Genomic DNA, 17,996 nt, shown 5'->3' on the forward strand with positions numbered 1-17,996 from the left:
TATGTTTGTTTCCCACCAAGCTAAAGTTGTTACGTCGAGTCGCACTCAGAAACACCTTGGCTTTTGAATCGTTCGGTCTTGTTAAGCTGAAACTTAAACTTTTCTGCACATTTCCAGCGTGTTGTTTAAAAGCACATGTTAACTGCCCGTTGCATGTTCACCTTTCACAAGTGCTAGAGAGAAAATCTAGTCGATCTGGAAAATGGTTTCAGGCTTGGTTTCCAGACTCGTCATGTAAGTGATTTACATCATTATTATTTACTTTGTTCTTGTGTCGTCTTTGTTTAATAACCAGATGATTGCAACGTTGTCCCAAATCCTCTTTAATCGTAGGCATTTCGTCATTGTCTGTGGGCGTTTGTAGTTCTGGTCATGTGGGTTTTTGAAATTACTTATCACGTTTACTTAGTTCACACGTTTCCCTTTCCTTTGTAAATTTTTTCCCGGGAAGTCTTGAAGCCCCCTGGGGTTGTTTTGACCGTAAATGGACGCGTTTGAACAGCAAGACGAGCGGTCCCGAGTACAACCTTGATTCAAAACTTTAAAACATCCTTGACACAAACTGTGTGTCTTTCACTTGCTTCCAGAGCCTTAAAAATCTGCCAAAGAACCCTGACACGAACATTTAAAAACCTTTAGGCTGGGACTAGATCACGAGACGAGCCTTTTTATTTCGTTCTTTTAAAACAGTATTGTTGAATAGAAAGGGAAAAGAGACGAATCTTGGTTAGTTGTCAAAGACGTGACTATAGTATTAGTTGCCAACGGAAATAGCACTGGCAGCCCTCGGTTAGTTACCGTCTTTGTTGACTAGGAACCAAGGGCTCTAGTGTCGTTGGGGTGTTGTTGGCCGTCAGTCGCACAATCGAAGGGCGGCGCAGATGGATTTGTAGTTTTTTTGCCTTTTGTTTGTTATTCGTGCCTGACATCAGGCTAAACAAGATGGTGCGAATTTCGTGGCAATCTGAAAACGATGTTTCTACGTTGGTTCCCATCAGTGAATCCACTCCAGCCAATGTAGACTTATTATTGAATACTTGGGAATTGACGGCAGTGACACTCCCGGGTTATCTCGTCTGCTCGGCCTTTCCATCCCTCGCCTACATAATTGTCTCTTTCTACAGACTTCTTTTAGGCACACTCTATCCAGCCTATTCCAGCTATAAAGCCATCCGAAACAAAGATGTCGACGAATACGTACATATTGAATTCATTTCCATCTTACATATTTTCATTGTTTGTTTATAATAAAAAGAAACTTTTTCTGACAGGTCAAATGGATGATGTACTGGGTAGTTTTTGCATTATTCACGACTGCAGAAACAATCACTGACGTGTTCTTTGGTTTCTGGTAAGCATTGTGGTTGGTTTTCTTTACCAAATTAAATCATCAATTAATGTCTTCCGCACGAAATAGGTTTCCTTTTTACTACGAAATAAAGATCGTCGTCGTTTTATGGCTCCTATCTCCGGCCACTGAAGGTTCTAGCATCCTGTACCGAAAGTTCGTCCACCCCATCCTAGTCAAGAGGGAAAAGGTTTATTTTCAAACTAGCTCTTCACATTGGGAGGAGAAGGCATTCTTTACAGACTTTCTTGTTGTTTTGTTACGGAAATAGGAAATCGACGAATACCTTCTGCGGGCCAAAGAGGAAAGCTACAAAACTGTTTTAGAGCTGGGCACCAAAGGCGTACAGTATGCCTCTCGTGTCATAATGCAGACGGCCATCACTGGAGGTGGAGGATTGATGAATACGCTGCGTAAGAGCTACAGCGTGGGTGACGTATCCGTCGATAACAATGTCGTTAATCGACGTCAAGTACGAGGCGGAGGAGCCGTTTTGCAGGAATTGGATGAACCTGATCGAGTCAGGACCCAAAATCACGTTCAGGCTGCTCCTGGACCCGTCGGTCTTGATGATTCAGACACGGAAGAATTCGACGACCTCTTCGATGAAATGGTAGAAATTGGAAATGAGCAAGAAGGAGGTATATGAATACACGTCGTTTGCAATTATTCAAGTTATATCATCTTATCTCATCTTGTCTTTTGAACAGACGTTGTTATGAGGCCACCAGTTCAGCGAGCCCCCCGTGCACGTGTAACAAGAGAAGTCTACTTTACCGAACTCGATCCCAGTAATCTAGCCCGACGCGGTGGGGATGAAGCAGAGCGTTATATCGGGTAAAAAAAAAAAAGAAAAGAATCGTTAAGTCACCGTCAGAGAATTCCATCCTTAATGTATTGACTTACCACATTACACCACATCCTTCGTTTGTTACAGGGAGATACGCTCCGTGGAGGATGTCAGCTCGGGTTATTCGAGTACGGAATTTTTGTCCACTGATACAGTTTCTGGCGCCATTGAAGCCGTCGTCCGTCGAGCTGGTTCTGTCCGTAGCAGTTCTCGTGGAACGAGGCCTGTTACCATGGTAGAAAACAACCATGTTCGACCAGTCAAAAATGGTGGCGCCAGTGGATCTGATGTAAGTAATCGCTGTTCGGTCGGCTCACGGTTAATCAAGATGATTGATTTTATAGAAGACGGGGGCGGCAGTCGCCTTCAAAAGCGACAAGCCGAGGGTTGTCACTAAACGAAGAGCTCCGCCTCCTCCACCAGTGCTCTTCGTTGAATCTGGGGAAGGTAGCTCACCTGCATGGGGAGTCTATCCTTTTTGCTTGATGGGAGGGCGAAAAGCATGGTTGAAATCCCGATGACTAACCTAGCTATAAGAGTAAAATCCTAGTCTGACAGAACAGCTTTTTCTGCTTGCTGCTCGTTACGTTTGAAGCCATATAAAACGTGTCTATTGCAGTTTGTGGTTTCTTTATTGACTAATATTCGTTCTTTTCTTTTCAGGCACCTTCATACGCTACTCTTCCTCGCGTAGCGAAAAAGAAAACCACAGTCAAACCGAAGTGAATGCACCCAACATGATACCACGTTCGCAACCCAAGTAAAACAAGTACAGTGACACCACCGACGTGCGCACTTGGAAAACTAGCGTCACCTTGCAAAATAGCTCTCTCACTTGCACTTTCTTCAATTTTATTTCTATTTCTGAGTAGCGTAACCTTAATTTAATATTTAGCACAATTTTAGTAAAGTTGAGGATGGATCTCTCGCTAAACACTAACTCATCGGGTATTTTCTTTTTTTAAGTATTTTTTTGTTTGTTGATGTCTTCATCGGTATATTTTTTAAGGCGTAATGTTTAATTTTTTTACGTTTTGTTTTGATAAAAAAAGAAATGCTCTTATAATTCTGTGATGGAAAATTCGTACTGGAAAAGAATTAGTGTGCCGACACTTAATGCCATAAGCTTTCATATTCTCGCGTCGCACGAAGTTACAACTCCTTCCTTGTCACACTTCGAAAAATTTTAAAATACAATCTTATTATTATTTTTTGTTTCGTATAATAATTAATTTTATGATTAGAAATATGCTGTAACACGTAAAGAATAGAGCAATCCCCAGGCAGATTATGAAATGTGAAAATTTTTCGATGAATAATAATCAGCGATAATAGATGGACAAAAGGCAAGTGAAGACTGCCACAACAACGCCAGTGGCAACTGCGTGATGAAGCCTTTCGGAACCACAGGTGGTCTGTTCCATCATTCGTACAAAATCGTGACCAAGCCCTTGTATGTAATCCACCGGTCCCAGATCGCCAAGCCTCTCTGCGAAATCCTGCATAATTTTAAGGTAATTGAGGTTTTATTTAAATCATCATGGAAATCGTGTATCGAGAATATAAAGAATTACTGTAAAAAGGAGGTTGGGAACGCCTTCGTAAGGCCCGAAAAGACGAAAGATGACTTGACCTCCAAAAGACGGACTAAAGAGGTCAGACAATCTTAACAAGACGGCACGGATGTCCTGACTTCGCTCGGCAGACTTCCAACCGTCCGTCATTACCTTTATTTTTTTTTTTTCAATACATAAAAAAAGTAGTATATTTATCTAATGAAAAAGAAAACGGAATTCCGCCCATCCGAGCACGCGAGCACGGAAAAACTCACTTTGGGTGCGGGCACTTTGCCCAAATTGCAGGTCTGGTATTCCTGTACAGGTCGAACTCCTCCATCGAGACACAACAACCGGAAGTTGTTGGAACTCAATCCCACCGCCCAATTTTCCAAATTGTTTCCATCTGTTGGTTTCAATTGAATAAGCGCAAACAGTATGAAAAAGATGAGTGCGAACAGAATATGACATGACTTTCTCTTTAAAGCCAACTCTCACCAGTATTTTCGAAAGGCGTGGTATGTCGTACAAATGCAACGTCGCCTCCACCCTCCACGAGACAATGGAATGCTCCTCGGAATCCAGCAAAAAGTTCCTCAGATGGCTCGGAAGAACAACGACCAGCTCCTCCTATAAAAAGATATTCCAGTTTACATTACACGAATTACACAAAAATGAATGATTACCTAACGCTTGATTGCCAACGCACATGCTACACAGAGACAGAGGATTGTCTCTAAAGATGTCGTTGACAAAGTCTTTGGCACCGGGAACACAAGATTGGCTGAAAAATTGGCTGACTGCCCGACCGAATCGGCATCGCTGTGGATAGATGAGTTGGCGTTGTGAAAGCGCAAAAACGGGAATATTCCAGCCTTTTTTTTTTTTTAAGAGTAACAAGAAGAGTAACCAAATATTATTAAAATAATTTCTTAACGACTTTCGTGAATGCGGTACCTGCAGTCCGCCCGAATCCTGTGTGGCATGACCGTTTTTCACGCAAGTCTTCCAATCGGTTGATTCCGGAATTGGATTTAACGACCGCCACTGCAAATGAGGCTGATTCTTGAGTGTTGGGGTATATTTCCGTCACGATTGGTTTCAAATTATATGATCTAAGTAGCTCAATGTGATAAAATAATAAGCCTTTTTATGATTACAATCGCAACACCAGGTTCAAATCACACCTGCCGGCTCGAAAAGCATCATTACTGTCAAAGGTCCTCATATCGGCTTCTCCTCGCCGGATACGATCCATGCAATCCATCGTCGTCGATCCGCGGACACATGTAATCTCTGGCAAAACACGCCTTGAAAGAGCGGCCATTCTCAAATCTTGGCACTTGCGCTGCTCTTTTTCCGAAACTACGCAAAAACGGAGTATCCGTCCGCGACATCCACGTCCTTCAATCGATAGCGTAAAATTACCTACGGCAAATAATTCAATATTTAGTTAACAATATTATTGTTATTATAAATTGCAAAGACGACGAACTTCTGGCCAGATATTCGGCTGCTGTGAAAACCGTCAATTCATCCATGGGTACGGCAACAGCCTCGGGTTCGAAACCCAGCACTCGTGTGAGCCAGTCAGCTGATCGTACATTGCCAGCTGTACGGGCCAATTCCACCGCCCGACCAATACGTTGTTGCATATCTCTCATTATTGCTCTAAAAAAAAAAATCAAACCGTCGGTAAGATCCCGTTTCATGACACGTAAAATCCGCTATTGGTAATGATTTAACCTACACTGCAGTGACTTTCCGGGTCATATAGGCATTCCACGGTTTCGCCGACCAGACACAAGGAAAAGGCGACGTTAATGGCCGACGGCCACCTTCTGGACACAGGAAACTAAAGTTGACGATTTCACTGCTCGGAGTGACCGTATCCATCTAAAGTGATATATAGCCGAATCAGTTAAATTTTTTTTTTTTTATCATCAGCCCCATTTAAAAGCGGAAATACTAAAAACTTACGCCGAAAACGCGCCTAACGGTAGTATAACTAGTCCAAGCTACTTGACCCAGTCCTTGGGTGACACACCGGAGTGTTCCCTCAAATCCGGAATATTCATCACCGTCAGAACATCGATAGGGATCGTTACAAGCCGAGCATAAATTGGGATATTTCCGTTCTGCCATTTCAAGGTTATTAGTAGGGAAAAAATATATAAAAAAACAACTGCTTATCTAGGTAAATGAAGAAATCTGTCACTCACTGAATAATTGATCCGTGATTTCATCTGGTGACCATTTTCCGGGCACGCACGCGCGAGAAAAAAAATCGGATACAGCAGCCAATTCGTGTTCGTTGACCGGATTTAACCCCGTGCAATCTGGTTTAATCAACTTTTCCGTCATCAACTAGGGGAGTCGAGAATAAAGAAATTTAGTCAAACGGAAAATTAAGACTGAATTCATGTACTAACTCTGGGTATTGGCATGTGCCAACCTGCCGTTCTTCCGTAACTTGGCCAAATACAAAAAATGAAGTTAATCATATGAAATGAAGGTTGGAAATGATAAGGGAATTACCCAGTGTGGCAAGAGACTTTTCCACGTAGATCAGCAGGATAATTGATGTTGGCGTCATTGCGAACCACAGCGACGCTCAAAAACCGAAACACATCTATTGCATAGTTAAAAGCTCTACATCACTTTACAATTTTAATGAGCGACATTGCTATGGTCGATGAATACCTAACTGCGTGATGGCATTGCGCATTTCAAGGAAGATGGCCAACGAGTCGTCCATGAATTTAGCCGCAATGTACATGTCTTCTGGCTCGAACGGTGCGAAATCCGCCAATCCGTTCTGTATCAGTTTTAAACATTCCAACCTACGAGAGCGTAAAAAGTTGGTCAATAACGTAGCAGAGTGATCCATAAAACATTTGCAATACAAACATCGAGGCCAAGGAGATAACTAGAGATCAGTGAACGTTTTTTTCCTGAATTGGGCAAACCTTGTTTGTCTTTGTTTCACAACTTTTTACCTTACAGCCGTTAGGGGAAGTACGTTACAGTTTTTCATTCCGTATTTCCTCCCAATTAAATCTCATAGTTTAAAAATGAATTTGGTGCACTAAGTTCTCAATTACAAATATTTATGTAGCTACTAAAATAATGAAGATGTGGTGACGCAAACTAGTCCACTTGTAATATCCAACCACGAATGCGTTGTGTTTAATTATTCGATGGCAGAAGAAAAAAGTCACGTTGTCATTGCGGAATTTCTGATGGGGAAGGCGGGAATGGCGAATAGCTAAGTAACAAATAGAATCGATACCTGTCTCGAGCGCGGACGCATTCGTATTCCAAATTGAGCGCATTCGTGTCGACTACCATATTCAAGCAGGAGGCCAGAGCTTCGTCCACCACACAAATGCGATCTGTTGTTTCAGATCATGAGAAACAACGTAGAATAATTGATTAATCAAATCAGATCGGCGGCACTAATTAACAGTAATTATTCAACTTTGACATTACGAAAAGCTTCTTCCTTCACTTACAAGTTTGGACACATCGAAAGCAAATTAGTAGTGAGAAAGAGAAAAATAGCCGAAATCGCCGGATCCAGCATCGTGAGAGTCTACTTTGCACATAAAACGGTGGAAATAAATGAGCAGTTACGAGACAAAGTTGGGTCTCCTATATAAGCGATTCAGGCGGAAAAAAAGCAAACGACAGCTACTAATTTGCATAAACAAATGCTTTTCGCTCAGACCGGAAACGGGTACAGCCAGTGGAAAACAGTCCTTCTGTTTACTACTGTGCATTTAATAAGAAGCAGGTGGCGTGGAAACTATTAGGGGACCTAGCGGGTTAGTTAACTAATCAATTTTTAATCCCAAAAATGAAAATGATGATTGATATAAAAAGCAAATTTAGAGGAATCGAATTCGTCATTTTCAACTATCCGATGTAGATTTTGCGCTGGTAAAATGATTAGAGTAGCTCAGTTGCGCAATAGATGATTAAAACTCTAGGGCAAATATTGTGGGAAAAACCTTCAGGACCGTGTCGACGAATGATGAAGAAAACGAGGAAAAAAAAAAGAAACAAACAAAAAATAGACATACCGGTCATGGCCGAAGCGGCCAGTGGTTTCCCTGTACTGATATATCATTCTAGAACTCGATGGTTATGAACGACAACATATCAGAGCAGAAAAGTTTGTTCCAAGCAGCTAGAATTTCACTTTCGGCCTTCCTCAATAATGTCCAGATCGAACTGGATAGAAGAATTGATGATTACGAAAACAACCGTATGTGGGATGCATGTTCCTTTGACCTAAAAAAACAAGTCGAACAGTTCAATTTCAGTCACCGTCAGTTATAAATAAAATAAAATACACAATATAAATTGGAATATATTGATTGAACATACCATTGCTTTACGCATTTCTTCATAATTGACACCTTCTTTAGATAATGTCCATAGGTTTTCTAGAGCGCCATTATTTGCTCGCCTTTACAAATGGGTTCAACGTGAGGATCCAAAAGAATTTTGAGTTCCACGAATGCTTGTTCATTGTCAATCGATCCGTACCAGCAATTGTTTGATAGACTCGAATCCTCCCCTGCTGTCTACTAAAATATTTAAGTCGCCCATGAAAGGAAAGGCCTGGAAGGGACAAAACCCAGTTTTCTCTTGTGAGAATCGGGTCAGGTGCAGCCAATCGAATGTCCTTGTGAATCTATTCAAACAGACTCGATGGTTGCCGAGGGAGATGTGATTATTTATGAAAAAGACTGTGCCAGAAACAGAATCCTGTATTCAGTCCTGACGTAGTTGTTTTTTCGACTTTCGTATTTCAATGCGATTCCTTTGCATTGGTCCATCGTATTGAATCTTTTGCAATGATCTCGGAGGTCGCTTAGCAACGGAAGCAATCGGCATCAGCAACAGCACATTGTTCCTTGAATACATGGATATTAGATTAGGAAATTTGTTACATAAAACTTTATTTTATACGCTAAGACTCTGTTTTTTTTTTTTTCGCGATTATATGGAATTGTAAAAGGATTCCCAAAAATCCTTTAAATGAACCCAAGCGAAAAATTATTCTAGAAATGAATATTATTTAATGGATACAAGCTAATGAAATATTAAAATGCTACCCCAAAACAAACCCAAAAAAATTAAATAAAATAATAATAAAAATTATTGACCGGAAAAGAAAAAAACATTCTATTAGTTTCTTGCGCAAAGTTTGTTGTAGCTTTACGCGATTGTGACGTCGCCGGTGTCTTGGAAACCAGCTTTAAATAATAATTGCCGAAAGCAAGGTAGATCGGACAGAGGCGGAACAATACATCGATGACAACATGCAAGAATATTTCGTAGAACGTGGGTCTTACCAACTGCGATCGAACGCGGACACGGCAGTAATTCGGAGGATCGAGGACATCCCGCATCATTTCCGGACGTGTCCCAAGAGTGGAAAATAACCGCGAAACCAAAGAGCAATGTGTTCGCTGAGATTGTTCCTTGTGCTGGGATTGGTTCTCGTCGTTCATTCTATTGATCCCATCCGTGTTCGTAAGTAACGTCTTAAACGCTGGATGAATTAACGTAGCTATTTCCACTCATTATTTTTTCTCATTTAAGTGTTGGTTCACGAAACGAATAATGTCGATGTCCGACCGTGCCTTCACTGCTGTACAAAGTTACCTAGAACGTACCAAAATTCCTGGACTTAGCCTTGGAATTGTGAGCCGTGTTGTGCTCGATTCCACCCAAAAGTACCTGACAGTGGACGATGGTAAAACATTCGCCAATTACCATGAACATTTTAAGGTGTAGTAATGATTTGCAATTACCAACGTAGTTTGTAGCCTCTATGATAAATCTGTTGACGCGGGCATTCCTCCTCATCTGGTACTGGATTTCACATGGGCTGGACTCTCCTCGGAAGTCATGAAGGCTCTGACACGTAACCTGGGCTTGCCCACAATTAGCGGTTCCTACGGGGGTGTTGGAGATCTAAAGTTTGAAAAAATGAATAGGATTTGTTAGTAAGCGACGGTCTAATCCTTATTACTGATGAGTGTAGGCAATGGAGCAACATTGACGGTAATCAGACAAAATACCTGGTGCAGGTTATGCCCCCAAGCGATATCATCCCACAATTAATAGCGCTAGTTACCTCCATGCAAAACATGACGAACGCAGCCATCCTCTACGACGATAGTTTCGGTATGTTAGATAAACAGCTTTCACATCTTGAGACTAACTTTTTTGCATCCCGTAGATGTGACAAACAAGTACAAGTCGTTACTTAAGAACCGCCCTATTCGCCACATGTTTTCCAGGATCGAGACCAACATCAATACTCAAATAAGACGTCTTGAAGACATGGATATCGTAAATTATTTCATACTAGGAAAAGTTGATCGTATCAATCAGGTTTTGATGGCGGCGGCACAGGAAAATTATTTTGGCAAAAAATATTCTTGGTGTGCCTTGTCCAAGGTATTATTATGTAGTCTTAATATTATTGCTGGCAGGCAACATTACAGTTTGATTATTCTTTTCTCTCAAGGATGGTTCTTCAGAACCATTTGTCAGGACTGAAAACGGTTCCATTTTGTTTGCCACACCAACAATTAACCCAGATGTGGCAAATGGCATTTTGTACAAGACTTCTGGTCTCAATACGGGTTACAGTGTTGATACTGGTTTCTATTTTGATATGACTTTAAGAGCTCTTACCGCTGTCAAGTGAGTCTGATAAAGTGTGTTAATCGATGGACATTCAGATATTTTGAATTGCCATTTACAGGAACATGATTGAGGCCAACACATGGCCGACTGATATGATTTATCCAAAATGTAGCAGCTCAGATATAGTTGCTACTGTTAGGGAAAATCTTTGATCTACGAAAGGCTTTCACTGACGTAAGTACAGTTCGCTGATTATCATATCTATCAAACTAAAGACAACACGTGGATGGTCACTTGATCAGGCTAATGTAGGAACGACATTCGCCAAGCTGATGTTAAATGGAAATGGTAAATCTTACCCACAAAGTGGAAATGACGGTCAACCAAATGAATTTCAAAAATAGCCGGCTTGAGTCGAAAAATGCCCTAGGAATATGGAAAGCTGGAATGCCGGGTGAAATTGCTTTTGCTGCTGGACAATCCATTCGCCCTCTCCAAGTAATCAGTGTATTCAAAATCGCCGTGGTGGTGGTAAGTAAACATGGCTTCTCATATTAGATACAAATATCGGGCGTTAGATGGTGTTTCGTCTGTTCTAGCAAGCACCTTTTATTATGAAACGGAATAGTAATGGAACCGTCGAGTTCTACGGTTATTGCGTCGATCTCATCAAAGACATTCAAGCTATTATGGGATTTGAATATGAGCTGTATGAGGTACCTGACGGTAAATACGGCAACATGGACAGCAAAATGAACTGGAATGGCATGATTAAAGAGTTGATGGAAAAGGTGTGCATAGAAAACTATCCACAATCGATCAAATCCAAAAAGGAAAAACAAGCACCTAATCAAATTTCTTGTTTGCAAACGAAAGAGAGCTGATATAGGATTAGGAGCTTTGGCTGTGATGGCTGAGCGTGAAAATGTTATCGATTTCACGGTGCCTTACTACGATCTGGTGGGCATAAGCATTTTGATGGCCAAGCCACAAGTCTCAACATCCTTGTTTAAATTTCTCACTGTGCTCGAAAACGACGTCTGGGGATGCATTTTAGCAGCTTACTTTTTTACTAGGTAATTTGCTCTCTATCCCAACCACAAGCCATCCTCTAAACTGCTACACATAAATGTTTTGCAGCATCTTGTTGTGGATTTTCGATCGTTGGTCGCCATACTCGTACCAAAATAACAAGGAAAAATACGCAGACGACCCTGAAGAAGAAAAGCGTGAATTCTCTTTGAAAGAATCTTTGTGGTTTTGCATGACATCCTTAACACCTCAGGTGAGTGATTCATAAGCCTTTGGAGCAAAATTTCACGTATTTCTCATTATTGAAAACAAATCGCAGGGCGGTGGAGAATCACCGAAGCATTTGTCTGGACGTTTAATTGCTGCCACTTGGTGGCTGTTTGGTTTCATCATTATCGCTTCATACACGGCCAACTTGGCTGCCTTCCTGACCGTGTCCCGTCTCGACTCGCCCGTCAACTCACTGGACGATTTGTCAACTCAATACAAGGTCCAGTACGCCCCGCAAAACGGCACTGATGTTGCCACGTATTTTGAACGCATGGCCTACATTGAAAAACGATTCTACGAGTATGATTCATTGTTATTTTAAAGAAGAAAGTCATTCATTTATTGTTTAACACTCTAAACAAAAAGGATTTGGAAGGACATGAGCTTGAACGACTCTATGAACGAAGTGGAACGTTCTAAATTGGCCGTTTGGGACTATCCAGTCAGCGACAAGTACACGAAAATCTGGCAATCTATGCAGGTAAAAAATTCGTACCTTTTTTTTTTTTAAAAAAGGGCGAATTTAAATTGATGATTGTTCAACGAACAGGACGCCGCCTTGCCACAAACGTTTGAAGAGGCATTGACTCGCGTCCGTGCCTCAAACGCGGAAAATAACGACGGATTTGCCTTCCTCGGTGCGTCTCCTCATTAAATCGCTGTCTTATTTGAATAAAATGTATTTATTTGGCTTGATTGTATAGGCGATGCTACTGATATTCGTTATCAAGTGCTAGTCAACTGTGACCTGCAAATGGTGGGCGAGGAATTCTCTCGCAAACCTTACGCTGTAGCTGTCCAGGAAGGTTCGCCGCTGAGGGATCTGCTCAACGACGCTATTCTGCGCTTGCTCAACCAGCGACGCCTAGAGACGCTCAAAGAGCGTTGGTGGACCGATAATCCAGAAAAGAAGGAATGCGGTGATACCAACGACCAATCCGACGGCATTTCCATTCAAAACATTGGTTCCTGTCTTCAATACCTCCCCCCCAAAATAGAAAAACTTTCATTGATATAACTTCATTTTAGGTGGTGTCTTTATCGTCATTTTCGTCGGTATCTTCTTGGCCTGTGTCACTCTGGCCATCGAGTATTGCTATTTCAAAGTGAAACGCAATCCCGAAGACGATCAAGTCATTTCGACACCTGAAAGTAGAACCAACGCTACTAATAATCGCAAAAATTTGGTACGTTCACTAGGCCTATGCAATAAACAATCGATTAGTAAAAGCCCACAGTGGCCAAAAGTTTATTGATTATTATTTTTTTTTTATATTTTTTATTTTAAAAAAGGATGATGCCTACACCAAGAATTCCCAGAAGCCTTACATCCTGGATGACAAGTCAAGAGATCCGTATGGGGCAGACTACGGCTATAATTTCGGAGCCAAGAGAGAATTGGAGCTCGAGTACGTGTTTCTTTATGCTTCGTTTTCAAACTTTTCTGCCAGAGAATCACACAAAAATGAAAGACGAGCATCGTGTAATGTTTATTGCAAAATTGTTTTGCCAGGGGAGATGGACCTCGCCCACGCAAGGCCTGGTAAACTGGTAATCCAAAGCAGGAGTCAACGGCCGGACAAGTTCAAACTACGTGAATGTTACATTCCAAAAGTTGGAGAAATCGATCTACAAGAAAACGACTCGTTTATTTCAGTTATTTTTATCCGATTTATGCACAAAAGTATATAATCCTAGTCTATGATAATCGTTGGTATAATAATATAATATTTAATTATTTAGAAAATATTTCAGAAAATAAAATATGCGCACAAATGTATCATGGAATGATGTAGTTTTCGCAAAACTATCGTATACGCACAGCAAATAGATGACGAATACAAATTTGGAGAAATGACCTTCTCATAATAAAAGCAAATGGCACTGATGTGGAAAAAAACAACAACAATTTTTTAAATCCTCAATGACAATGAACATGGCTCTTTTTATTTCATCAACATGTTTTGATTTTTTTTTTTAATTTTACCATTGCTGGCCTTTGACGAGGTCGAAGTGCATCCCTATATAACTGGCAAGAAAGCTACTGAACAAATCATCCAGTCTTCTGCCTCATCCAGCAGCAGTCCTCCCATCAAGAACTCTCTGCTCATTCCAAAAGTCCAAAATATCTGTTTGAAAATGACGTTCAAGATTTTCATCGTAAGTTCTTTTCTTTCAATTTCCATTTACTGTTATTAAATTATTATCTATTATTCAAGATGTTGGCCGTGTTGTGCGCTGTAACATTCATGGGCGATGCCCGTCCGTCTAATGGAGGTTATGGTTATCCACCACGTACAGTATCTCTACCAGTTTTGCCTCCAGGATCGTTTGGACCCCTCGCACCAATGGGCGCACGATCTTCAGCTTTGCTGGACGACTCTTCCGAGTTGGATGATCTCGAAGATATGGATCCTCTCGAGATGGCTCTTAATCCGCTAGGCACTTTGGACAAAGTTCTTGGCGGAGGTGGCGGAGGTGGTGGCGGCTACAAGAAGACACTCATCCTCGGATAATTTGTTTTTCACTTTTTTTCATTTGCTGCTGGTCTGGCATTGAAAATATCTTCTTCAATAAAACTGTTAAATCGATTACTGAATATCCCTTTTCTTTTTTAAAATCATTCTTTACATCACACACGGGCCTAAAAGAAACATAAACTTGCGTTCATAAATAAATAACAAGCGTTCGGTGAGGGTTGCAGATGGACATGATAAAAAAAAATGTACAGGATGAAAGGTTTTTCCTTTTTTTTTGTGTGTGTGTGGCCAAGTCGTGGCGTCGAATTCAGTGTACAAAAACTTATACCATCTAGTCGGGATGGCGTGTGTGGGGTCGATCGGCCCCGGCTGTGGCGGTCGTCGTCGGAAACGTGAGAAGTCCCTTTGAGAGGATTAGCGGATAGCGTTGCAAATTCTCTTTCTACTCCCTTTTCTCCCTAGTTATGTATTCTCTGTGTTACCCCGGCTATAAAGAGAGACTCAACATATTCACTTTGATCCAGTCAACTTGGATTTACACAAAGGAATGAACATCATCTCAAATACATTTTTTTGTGTGTGTGTGCTGTGGTCGGCATTGATCATTTCAAATTGCAGTAGAATTTCTCAAATAATTTGATATTGTTAGATTGCCAAGATACTCGATTGGATCGTGATTTCACGTTTAATTTTTCATTTGCTTTTTGTTTTAATTTGTTTTTCTTTATTATCTGAACCTTATCATTAATTCAATGCGGCATTGGCCCAAGAGACCCAATTAATTTCTTGATTGCTCACCTGCTCCCTTTTTTTTTTTTCTTAAACATAACGGAGCGTCTTTTGATTGTAAATAAATTCTGCTTCCAGAATAAATGATGGCAACTACGCTAATATCTTTATGTTCCGCGCACACGATGACTTCTTCCTACGTAGCGAAATTTGGATAAACAAATTTTCCTTTCCTGATGTGTGTAACTTTATATAGGTATACAGATGGCCAGAGATCATCGTGTCATGTCATATAAAATTGCATCACAATCGGATCAAATGGGCGAGCCCCGTTCGTCATCCCCCCTATCTCTATTACCGGCTCCTCGAATTATCCCGAAAATCCAGTTGAAAATATGGAAGGGGGGGAAGAACTTAAAACTTTTTTACTGTACCATCATTGTATAGCACATCAAGTATTTATGTTATACATTGAAATCAGCTCCTGGTTACCGTATGTACTTGAAATTTGGCTTGTGAATAGAAACGGAGAGGGAAATATGTTGCAGAACTTTTCATATTGAGGGGGGATGGCTATGTATTATTTCGTATTTAAAAGACGAAGGGTGGCTAAACTGGGGGTTGAAATAGAAAGAGGTGTAAAATGAAAAGTATAAAACCACGCCCCATATGTGTCATCCCGGCTGAGGCTATTCATCCATCAGCCCGCCGACGCCATATCTCTTCTTCTTCCCTTTTTAAAATTCCCCTCTTCCGACTCTCTACCATGCATCGCTCACGACGCCTCCTTCAAAATAGTTGGTGTTAAAAAATAAAAGAAATAATAAGACGAGAAAGTCAGTCATTAGCATTTTCTTTCGTGTATGTGTACCTACCAATGCAGTTGCACACTACTTTTGTGGATCCACGTTCCATGTTACAATTTGACATTGCCTTTTTACGTTCATCCATCTTCATAGACATTTATATAAAGCTTCCGGCAAAGTTGACATTGTTTTAAAAAAAAATGTTATCTATTCAATAACGTACATTACGTTTTACATTAGTTATTACGAAACGTCCAACTACACAACATGGCAAATTGTGAAGTAACGTTGAGCTCTGGTACGTTTTGGCGAAACAAAATGTCTTGTGTGGACGCGATACATCTTTGATAGTGATGCCGATGCAACGGCCAAACGAATATCCGTGGGGTACATAAATAAAAGGAAACATATAAGCAAGTTTTTGCCTGAAAAATTCCGACTGTTACGAAAAGATTCGTTCATTTTTGGAACATATACAGCAGCAGACAAGTATATATTCCATGCACTCCAGTCCTAGTGTACTGCTGTATAATTCCCGAAGGAGGTTGAACGGATCGCCGGAAGAGAAAGAAAAAAACCGAGAAAAGGAGAGTATTTTTTATTTCTCTCCTTCTTCATCTCTTTTATTTTTTTGGCTATCTCTTCGAAATACAGGGAAAGAAAAAAAAGGGGAGGGGGTGATAGGAATAGAAGAAATAATAATAAGGGAAAAAAAAGAAAGGGGGAAATCCATCGGGATCACAAAAAGTTTTCGTTTCTGCTGCAAGTCTTTGCTATTTTTATTTATTTACCTAGATAATAGACGCTTATATTCCTCTTAGAGTTATATAACCGTGGATCACGTTGTCGAGACGTCTTTAACATTTTAAACGTAGATCCCAATTGCGAAGAAAGGAACTGTGATGTAATATCCTCCTCCCTTTTCACATCAGTTTGTCATGGAAATTACAAATTATCTACTCGGCGGATAAAGAAATACATGCAAATATTCTTGAATCAAATACAAGGTTAAATTTCAATATACATTTAAATAAAATTTTCTTTCCGATTTCTACAGGTCATATAGGCACATCGTGATTGCTCCGTGCAATCGGAGTTTATTTTAAAAAAAAATGAACAAGAAAATATAAAAAAGAATTTATTATTATTATTTTTTTTTTTTGTTTTTAGTAAGCGAGGTTTGTGTATGTCACAGACACAAGGCGAGAAAGCAATAGTTTTTCTCTATACTGGGTTTTTGCTGATGGTGTGCTAGTCTCCGGAGAGCCATGCCGGAGCAACTCGGGGGGTTCTATGCAATTATCGCCTGGGCAAATAAAGTTACTCTTTTCTCTTTTTTTTTTTTTTCTCTATCTCACTTATAACTCGCCGCCCCAACTATATGCGCTATACGTACAAGTATATATATATATATAACGTATATATTTATATATGTAATGCAATGTGTGTGTCTGTATCTTGTTTCTCTATATACGTATTGTGTTGCTGGGAAGGGATAGGTCGTTTTTAAAGAGAAACGTTGGCGATGGATGGCCAATACACAGGGAATAAATAAATAGGTATACACACACAATCTTTAAAAAATATCTAATCGATAAACAAAAGAAATTCTTCGATTTGTTTTAACGTCATTTCTGCTGGGAGAAGAAGAAGAATAAAATGCTACATGTCAACTAGGGCACAGGTCTGATTGATCAGCCTCCCCCTCGAAAAGAAAAATTGTGCCAACCCGAATATGTGTCATTCTATTTCAGTTGACATTCATCCATTTGTGTGTGTGTGTGTGTGTTTGTTACTCGGGGAGATTAACTATTGACATTTTGCCATCACACACACACACACACAAAATAAAAGGATTCTCTCTTCTCCAACAGAGCTGTTTCTGTATAGATATACACTTTGAATTCCAACCGCCAACAATAGTAGCACCAGAAGAGCTCCATTTAAAAATCGATTTCAAAAATATTATTCCACACCCCGCCGCCTTTTTAAACGAAAATGCACTTGTATTCTATACATAACTATAAACGTGTTGATTTCCACACACAAACACACACAAAAAGGAAATTTTATTGTCCATCTGCACTGAAGCGAAAATCAACAGCTCGAACAAAACAATAGCTCGTGATAGAAGCAACAACAATAGTATATATATACACTAGCTATATACACACACAGCCGAAATCTATATACATTATGCAGATTGCTTGGGAGGATGGCGGAGGGATACTCTGTCTAGTTGTCGTCGTCGCT

General features: G+C 40.4%; 4 protein-coding genes across 10 annotated transcripts; 3 read left to right on the top strand and 1 right to left on the bottom strand.

Annotated features, from left to right (window-relative positions):
* Positions 1 to 19: 19 nt before the first annotated feature.
* On the top strand, positions 20 to 3,406 carry LOC116931524 (receptor expression-enhancing protein 2). Of its 4 annotated transcripts, XM_032939340.2 has the most exons (9): positions 20 to 234; positions 1,125 to 1,197; positions 1,272 to 1,351; positions 1,418 to 1,538; positions 1,620 to 1,989; positions 2,059 to 2,185; positions 2,286 to 2,487; positions 2,543 to 2,645; positions 2,862 to 3,406. In XM_032939340.2, the coding sequence occupies exons 1-9, from the start codon at positions 203 to 205 to the stop codon at positions 2,960 to 2,962; spliced, it is 1,209 nt and encodes a 402-aa protein (XP_032795231.2). In that variant the 5' UTR covers positions 20 to 202; the 3' UTR covers positions 2,963 to 3,406. The 4 variants fall into 4 exon arrangements, with proteins under 4 accessions (XP_032795231.2, XP_032795038.2, XP_032795099.2 ...); XM_032939147.2 differs by lacking the exon at positions 20 to 234 and having other exon boundaries at positions 289 to 1,197; XM_032939208.2 differs by lacking the exon at positions 20 to 234 and having other exon boundaries at positions 289 to 1,197; positions 2,546 to 2,645.
* Positions 3,297 to 8,567, bottom strand: LOC116930632 (transferrin). 4 transcript variants are annotated; one of them, XM_032938114.2, is made up of 17 exons: positions 8,147 to 8,567; positions 7,840 to 8,050; positions 7,047 to 7,149; positions 6,458 to 6,597; positions 6,293 to 6,386; positions 6,187 to 6,226; positions 5,977 to 6,121; positions 5,735 to 5,892; positions 5,505 to 5,650; positions 5,250 to 5,425; positions 4,942 to 5,182; positions 4,712 to 4,869; positions 4,441 to 4,629; positions 4,253 to 4,384; positions 4,030 to 4,160; positions 3,773 to 3,925; positions 3,297 to 3,697 (listed from the first exon to the last, which is right to left on the bottom strand). In XM_032938114.2, the coding sequence occupies exons 2-17, from the start codon at positions 7,844 to 7,846 to the stop codon at positions 3,521 to 3,523; spliced, it is 2,190 nt and encodes a 729-aa protein (XP_032794005.2). In that variant the 5' UTR covers positions 7,847 to 8,050; positions 8,147 to 8,567; the 3' UTR covers positions 3,297 to 3,520. The 4 variants fall into 4 exon arrangements, with proteins under 4 accessions (XP_032794005.2, XP_032794130.2, XP_032793951.2 ...); XM_032938239.2 differs by lacking the exon at positions 7,047 to 7,149; XM_032938060.2 differs by lacking the exons at positions 7,840 to 8,050; positions 8,147 to 8,567 and adding an exon at positions 7,270 to 7,414.
* A 540-nt stretch (positions 8,568 to 9,107) lies between these two features.
* Positions 9,108 to 13,602, top strand: LOC116930454 (ionotropic receptor 25a). The gene is given in 21 exon segments (XM_032937888.2): positions 9,108 to 9,301; positions 9,371 to 9,399; positions 9,401 to 9,524; positions 9,591 to 9,750; positions 9,816 to 9,958; positions 10,014 to 10,234; positions 10,305 to 10,483; positions 10,545 to 10,632; positions 10,634 to 10,660; positions 10,729 to 10,791; positions 10,793 to 10,957; positions 11,026 to 11,217; positions 11,303 to 11,502; positions 11,567 to 11,711; positions 11,778 to 12,028; positions 12,095 to 12,209; positions 12,279 to 12,366; positions 12,433 to 12,693; positions 12,758 to 12,915; positions 13,022 to 13,137; positions 13,242 to 13,602. Coding segments are annotated over 21 exon segments (2,832 nt in total). The 5' UTR covers positions 9,108 to 9,228; the 3' UTR covers positions 13,276 to 13,602.
* Positions 13,603 to 13,672: 70 nt separating this feature from the next.
* LOC123470185 lies at positions 13,673 to 14,313 on the top strand. Its single transcript, XM_045170099.1, has 2 exons — positions 13,673 to 13,888; positions 13,948 to 14,313. Exons 1-2 carry the CDS (start codon positions 13,868 to 13,870, stop codon positions 14,242 to 14,244), a joined length of 318 nt encoding a protein of 105 aa, XP_045026034.1. The 5' UTR covers positions 13,673 to 13,867; the 3' UTR covers positions 14,245 to 14,313.
* Positions 14,314 to 17,996: the final 3,683 nt, after the last annotated feature.

The sequence above is a fragment of the Daphnia magna genome, linkage group LG1 (genome assembly GCF_020631705.1).
Source record: "Daphnia magna isolate NIES linkage group LG1, ASM2063170v1.1, whole genome shotgun sequence".
NCBI classification, from domain to species: Eukaryota; Metazoa; Arthropoda; class Branchiopoda; order Diplostraca; family Daphniidae; genus Daphnia; species Daphnia magna.